Source organism: Octopus bimaculoides, chromosome 7, assembly GCF_046866305.1.
Source record: "Octopus bimaculoides isolate indiv1 chromosome 7, ASM4686630v1, whole genome shotgun sequence".
Taxonomy (NCBI): Eukaryota; Metazoa; Mollusca; class Cephalopoda; order Octopoda; family Octopodidae; genus Octopus; species Octopus bimaculoides.
Window position 1 is genome coordinate 60,026,166 of NC_142934.1, and position 8,288 is coordinate 60,034,453.

Below are 8,288 nucleotides of genomic sequence, written 5' to 3' on the forward strand. Positions count from 1 at the left end.
TGATGCCGCTGACCTCACCTGCACATCCTGCCGTGAAGTTGGTTCATCAGGGACACTTGACAGTAAGAGGTCCAGCTTTATTTTGAAGACATCTACATCCACCCCATGCAGGTCTCTCAGGTCCTTCGGGAGGATACTGAAGAGCTGTGGACCTCTGAAGCCTAGGCTATTGCAGTATCTTACCCTACATCTTGATGGCAAATTTTGAGTCCTGGGCACTATGCAGTGGCAGAATTATCAGAGTAATAGGCATTCATAAAAGTATGTATGTATAGAAATGTATGAATGAAGTCTTTAAGGTTTATGATTCAAATTAAGGAAGTACAATAATAATGTTTAGCAGTTCAAAACTGAGTAGTGAAATGCAGAATTAGGTCAGCTGATTGTGAGAATCAAATATTGATCGCTTCGCTAAAATCTGCAGGTGGTATGGGTTATTTCCCTTGGGTTGTTTAAATAAAATATTAGTAATATGTAGTAGATGGCATTATCCATTGAAAGGGCCCTATTATCGAATTTTTTTCAACAATCTAAGTATGTCACGAGGTTTCCAGATATGAATTCTACTCACATGTCAAGTTTCATCAAAATCAATAAAACGATGTAGGAGTTAGCTAACAACACCACAAACAAACACACACTGATTTTCCACATATGTAGTAGATATATACACAGGTACATATATGTATGTGTATATATATACATACACACACACACATATATATATATATACACAATTATATATATATGCATGCATACATATATATATATATATATATACATATATATATATATATATATATATATATATATATATATATATATATATATATATATATATATATATATATGCATATGAATGTATATATGTATGCTATCATCATCATATCAATGTCTACTTATTCTTGCTTGTATGTGTCAGATGCAGTTTATTGAGACAGATTTCTTTCTGTCCACATGCCCTTCCTCCTGTTTCCAAATAAAGGAACATTTTCTTATAGCCTGACATACTTTTGTGAAATGCAGAAAGTGAATGATGCCGGTTAAAAAACAGTGACACTCATTTTCAACTATCAAGCAATGTTACATCACAGTGACATGAGCATACACCAATACCTATACAAAGAGCTTCTTTCAGATCTTATCTATCTATCTATCTATCAAATCCATTGATATGGCCTTAGTTGCCTAGGGCCCGTAGTAAGAGACGCTTGCTCCAAATGACATGCAGTGGGACTTAACTTGAAACCATATGGTTAGGAGATATACTTTTTAAGCATACAACCATGTGAGCCTGGTTTTGGTGCTCAAAGTGCTCCAACTAAAAGGTTTGTGAGTGTTTCCCACAAGTGGAGCAGCTATGAATACCGAATCACAGATCATCATCTGATTCGAAGCACTCATTTCCTGATAACTAGCTTAACCCATCTGTCTTGCTCCATTTCCAATAAGAGGCTCCTTCTGCTGCCTCTCCCATCCTGCAAACAGTTACTTTCTCTCTCTCTCTTATTTCAATAACTGTAATCATTCTACATACTTTCAAAGCAAGGAATCCCCTACAGTCAACCTTGACAGCGATGCAATGCCAGCCATCTCTTTTCCAAAAAATTCTGGAAAAGGTTCTGAAACTTGGTGTGCTTCTGTTGAAAAGCTTGATTGCAACCCATTTCCCATAGACCCATAACACTCAGAATTATTTTGTTTGTTTTCTCTGACCACAAATCTATATAACCTGGATCACATGGAAAAATCTCTTGCCTTTCCTCCAGGACTACTTTCATATCCCATGATTGAGTCACTGATAAGAAACTGATTGTTTATTTTGCTTTAGTTAATGGCTTTTTTCTTTCCCCCATGAACTTGACCCATGGTGTTGTTTTCTGCTATTGTTAGTGTTTCTAACATCTACCTTGCACAGTAGGGTGAACAAGTGTCACAAGCACTTTGTCATGGCTCTAGCTGTACCTCCTTTGACTAACTGCAGTTCTACAACTTGACAAGATGTGTGCTAGGGTGCAGCTCTCTCCACACAGTTTACATAACTGGTCCTTTTTCATACTCCATCTTTACAAGTTTGTTGGTGTTGGGAGTATGTCATATACTGCTCATAAAAGGAAAGAGATGCAGAGGAGTCTTAGTCTTCACAGGTCTACCTGCAGGTCTCATTTAGTCAAGGCTCCTTAGAATGCTAACTCTATAGCTTGTTTTCTCTTTCATCTGGTGCTGTACTTTTACTTGTATCATGGCCCTTGTTCTCTTGATATCTGCCTTCCTCTGTACTTGGAAATGGTAAGAACTAAGACCCTGCTGTCCTATACATGTCATTCTATGCTTTCTGCTAGGGTAACTATAAAACTGGCTGTCCACCTATGTCCTGATGTGACACCCTCATATCCTACACACTCATCCTTAATTTCTTCTACCACAAACGACAGAGGAAGTCAAAGCAGTCCTGATCTTATGCACAAGCCAACTAAAATTGTTTGTTATTTTGTGCTGTTTATATTCAAAGTATATTAGAGTAGAGGTAGGAAGATGCTATTTAAGGAATTGGCACACACTGTCTTGTGCAGTCGTACTTCATATATATTGTTGAGGCAAATGTCTTCTCATGCTCTCTGTGTAAGATTTCAGTGTCCATGTCTCTGCATACATTTAATTACTGTCTGTTCCAAATAGATGTACTCCTTCACCTCCTCAATTTCCTCACTTCCCACCATTATTCAGCCTTATATATGTGTGTATACACACACACTAACACAAACATGTAATATATGTGTGTGTGTATATATATATATATATATATATATATATATATATATATATACATGTCTTTGCACATATTTTCATGTAAACATATGCAAGGCTATAACCACTGAATTTCAAGTGTAACCTGGTAGCATGTACCATGCTTTGGCTGTTTTACGTGACTTTGTAGTCACAAGCAGACATATACACCCTCGAAAGCTCCTCCTCCCACTCTTGACTTTGTGGATCATCCAAGCTGTAACAGTTGTAGGAAGGATTGCACCAGCATTCAGTTGGTACTTATTTCAACTGAGTAGACAAGAGCAATGTGAAATGAAGTGCCTTCACGAGCACAATAGCACTGCCCAATCCAGAAAGAATCACACACACAACAATCAACTCCACTCACAAGATCATGAGGTTTCATATGTTTGTGTATCTTTGTATGTTTGCCTAGATCTAAAAATTGATGTTACGTTGTGACTTTCTATACTTCCTAACTTAGTGACTTGAGAAATTGATCGATGCAAGGAAAGACGGGCGGAAATCTTGCCAGTACTAAGGGCGATTTATCAACTAAAACCTTGAAGATGGTGGTGCCACTCTCCCTTATGAGAACAACAAGCTAAGGAATGTAATTCAAATGAGCCAATGGTATGAATTTAGATAATTCGGGTTGCTGGTGATGTACGGAATAACGTACGCAAACATTAGATAAACTGAAATTTGCCTTCTAGTTGAGAAAGTAAACAAAACCCCAGTGGTAATTGTTAGCTGCTTTCGAAGGAGGGGAGATAATTACAAGTAAGTTTACAAAATTAATCTCTTGCCTATCCATATATACCTGAATAAATCAGCTTTATTAACTAAGGGGTGCCCGAATTATGATTTTTGATAAGCAGTCTGTTGCAAAAGTTTAAAATACGCTAAGTTTTGTTTTATTTTCAAATAAATCCACGATCAGGAATTACAATTGGTAGAAAAAGTGTTTTGTCGGTGTTATTAGTAACTATGTTTAACTTTTTTTTCAGAGGTAGACAATTGACAAATTGCTTCATTAGTATTCTTGTTATACCTATCATAATTTTATTTAAGGCATACTGTCATCAGACTTAGATTTTAAATCTGAAATTCCTATATCTAAATTAGTGGGACGTTCATTGAGGAAGATTTTTAACAACTAAAGCATCTGTGACGTGAAAACTCCCACATCGACTCCTAGTTTATTATTTAGTAAGTCCCAGGTTAGTCTTGTTTAATTGTGAAGAATGCCTAGTCTTTTTTGTATAGGGTCTCTTCTTCAGAACAGTTGGGTATGATATAGAGGAGATTTGACTACTATTTCAAACAAAACAAACGACCCCGTTTGATTTGCGTTGTCACTTACAACATATGCAAACACTTTATCCAGCTCCACCAAAAAACTTCGACGAAATCATTCAGTTTCTTCAGTGCAGCAGTTAAAATATCTTACGTGTTGCCTGCTCAAAGTAGTAAACCAGTGGGCAACACATATCATCAGAGTTAAGAAGACATAGCCAAGGACAGTTAATAGAAAAACCGACTGAATAGTTCGCTATATTATTTCAATACTAAAAGACTATACGATAACAACAATCTGGATTCCGCTTTATGACTTTACTTTGAAATATGTAGATGGAGAAAAACTGTTATCTAATATTTCTAGAACTGTTTTTTCCTCCTTAACCTGTCACAAAGTTCCAAACAGTGTACACTTGACTACTTGAAATATCTACTTAGCTACGCTCGGGTCCCGAGTAATATCAGTTAATACATTCATACCAAGTGCAAAGGCAAAGGAATCCCGTTGTAACTTGCTTCCACTCACCTGTTCAATTATTTCACCCAATTATTTATGAGGAAGTTAAATGTTGGAAAATCGTCCAATAAAGTGAACAGCATCTCTAAATTAAGTTTAGCATAAAATCGTGGACCTTCTGAAGGTCTTCCTTTTTGAACCAACGGTTGTAATACATATATAAAGATGAAGTTATGATATGTACTGGGAGTTAAGTGTAAAAATAGGCGGTAAAATATTAACTACAGGTCATATCACTAGGTTAAACAACTGACCTATTCAGATTAAAACAACAAAGCCGAGTGATGATGAAACTGCCACTTTTGTTGAGAAGCGCTTATATGAAATAACAATACCAGTTTTACATTGATCAAACTATAAAATTATCGCAGTTGAAAAAAAGAAACGAATTATTCATGAAGTCAACAAGAATTACTTTTAATTATATATTTAAAAAAAAAAAGGCAAGATAATAAGTTTTTAAAAAAGCTGAGGAACATTATTTCAGTGATTTCCTATGAACAAGGATTGGTGAAGCCATAGCTAATTGCTTATAGTCATCATTACCGATTTCCTTTTTATAAATAGGAAAAAAATGTGATCTTTATAGATGTAGAAATAACAAAATTTAACTTTTGTACTATCGTTTTAAAATCACAACCACCCTCCCACAAATGAGAGAAGAAAACACTCCCGCGTAAAACAGGGTGGTAAAATACTACTGCAATAAATGATGGTTTCTTATTCAGGTACAAGGTCAGCAATGGGAGGAGGTTAACTGATTACATTGACTTCGGTACTTGATTAGTACATTACTTTACCGACCCCGGAAGGGTGAAAGGTACAGTTGACCACGGTGAGATTTGAACTCAGAACGTAGTGCCGGGGAGAGAGAGACGGATCGAACATCGTAATTCAAGCTTCAATAAGGTCGCGCGTCAGATTAAAGTACACTATGTCGAAGTTCAAGGTATCTTGTATTATTCTGTTTAGCACACTCTAAAATAGCTACTCAGCAAGAAAGAATATTGTTTACTTTAAAAGAAGATAACTATCATAACTCATCTGTAAAGTGGGCCACAACTAATAACCGTTTGTAGTAGAAGCGTGCGGGCATCAACGTCTATAATTTATTTCACTCACATCAGATATATTTTATTTGCTCCAGTGAGTTGAGTATATTATTATAGTGCAAGAAGTTAGCGGATTACAAGCGGCACAATCTCCAACTAGCGAAGTGATTAGAAGTCCTACAAATCGAGCTAAACCTGCATTGCTTATAATAATAATAATAATAATAACGGGCGAATATTTAAATCGGTAACTTTTTACAGATTTCATCTGCAAACCACTGAGTAGAATACATGTTCGCACATATCTGATGGGTTTGCTAACTCCGTAATCTGCCCAAAAATATTGGACAAATTCCAAACAGGAGAAAGCCACTTTAGAGCATGCCCCCACCCAACTCCTGCAGATCATTTCCGGACTGAACTCTACTCCACGCTTAATCTTCCTTCTCAGCATTATCACAGAATATTTTTACCTGTGCGCCAGCAGTCTTCCAACTATAACATCACACACACACATATATATATGGCTCACAATGCAAACCGATACCTACACTGATGATGTGGTAAAAATCTCCACCAAGCTTCCTCATTCTTTTTAGTCTGACATAGACAATTAAAAAAAAAAATTAACCCAACCAAGCAATTAAAAACATTTAAGCTAGATCTTCACTCTTGACTTATTCACACACCTGGGAGGAGCTTAACCAATAGAAAAAAAAAATTTGCCTCGACCTTTGCAACGAACTGGAAAATGGAATAACATTTTTAGAGCAGGGCGGATTCCGTACATAAAAAAACAAACACTTCAAAAGTTTCCTATATTTCTTCTTCCCAACAAGTACTCTCTGATTCAGCGTAACATGTAGAATTGGAAAGTAAGACGGTTAAATATTCCAAAGTAAACGAAAATATACAGCAGTGACACACTTATATCAACATAAATTAGTATGGGACTTTTAACTGCGCCAATGTATTATTCCTGCTCTTTGCTAACATTGTCCTGGATGCATAAGACTTAAAAATGCAGCATTGCTGCAAGCAGATAAATTAATATCTGATTAAATCATTACGATTATTGCATAATGATTAAAACCTTTTTTTAAAAGAAAAAGTTTAAATTTTGCAACGAGGACCAAAAAGATTGCAATAAATTGAAAGTGCATAAAAATCATTTTAGCAAATATAACACTAATTACGAATGCATTTTAATTTTAAAAGAAGCCTTAAATTTAAATTCAACTAAATGGTTGTGCAATATAGATTTAAAATACATTTTTTAATTGAATGAAGCAAGCAACATAATTAGGCCGTTGATAGTTGTCAACAATTAAAATGGGGATGAATAAATAACTACTTATAAGATAATTAACACATTAAGTCTAGATAGATGGATTGATGGCTCTGCGTATAGAAATGCAATTCGGAGTGAGTTAGGTGCTCTCTATAACAAACAGTAATGTAGAAACAAAATGTAGCTTATGAATGGTGTGAGCTGTGACCTACCTTTCATCATGGTCAGAGGTAGTTAATTTGGTTTGCTTTATGCGATCCTTAATTGCTTGCAGATTTATTTTTCAACAGCAGACAAACAATCCTCTTAGGTATTTCTTAAAGTTATTTCCACCATTGAAAATATGCCAAGTTTGACCCACACACAATCAGCGCAGAAAAAAAACTGATAAACTTAGCTTAGCAAATGATGCGCTTCTCTCTTTCTCTCTCTCTCCTGTCAGTATTTTTATGTTTCCCCTTCTTGAACTCTGTTCTCCGTTTCTCCTTCTCTCACTTCTTCTCTTTTCTCTCTCCTCTCACTCCACCTCTTTTTTTTTTCTTTCGCTCACTATGTGTTATTCTTTTTCTTTCTTCCTCCCTTTCTCTCTTCCTTCCACTTCATACACACACATACGAACAGAGATATAGACCACTTACAAATAAAACGAAAAAAAAAAATTACTTGATGGACAATACGACATTTAAAGTAAAAGATTTACTACATAAACAAGCATGAAAATTAAATTGAAATATTGCTGAAACATTATGCTCTCAGTTAGCAGCCGGATAATGGTAGATAAAAGGGAGTGCACACCAACTGACCCACCTAGCCCCCCCTCCCCCCAGTTATTTGCATTATTCAGATTTTTTTATTTACTTATGCTTCTTTTTATTTTGTTATTCTTTTCTTTTTTGCTTCCGTATAAAAATTCTTGGCAGCAGGTTATTATGAAACCGTATTGTAAAGCCTACAGCGATTGGTTACTTTATTAGTGCAAGGCTATTCTAGATGAAACCACATTTGCTATTAGCCAATAGTTACACTAATCATATTCGAGTTAGTAATCCCAGTTATCTGAATGATATTTCAGTATTTTGACTTGTATTTCAGTTTTAATTAAAAATTTTATTGTTTTATTTTTGTATTTTTTCCCGTAGTAATGATAGATTTTTTTTTCTTTCGAGATACTAAAGTAACTTAGCTTAACGTATAAACAGCTGAAAACTCAACACTCTCTTTAAAACCATCGACCACATGTAAAGGCGAACCGAACCCGGATGTTCCATTAAAGTCAAAAACCTCTACTACCACCCGCGTCAGCTTCTTTCACTGTGCATTGCAACACAAAAAATTTTGTTATCTTTGTTTCTCATGT

General features: G+C 35.5%; 1 protein-coding gene across 1 annotated transcript in view; it reads right to left on the reverse strand.

The window, feature by feature from the left end:
- The window catches only part of LOC106875020 (dual specificity mitogen-activated protein kinase kinase 6), a 65,596-nt gene extending 57,930 nt beyond the window's left edge, over positions 1-7,666 (reverse strand). The window contains exon 1 of the mRNA XM_089355377.1: positions 7,144-7,666. Within this exon, the coding sequence (XP_089211503.1) occupies positions 7,144-7,153 (10 nt within the window). The 5' untranslated portion in view covers positions 7,154-7,666. The remainder of the gene's footprint in view (positions 1-7,143) is intronic.
- Between the last annotated feature and the right edge of the window lie 622 nt (positions 7,667-8,288).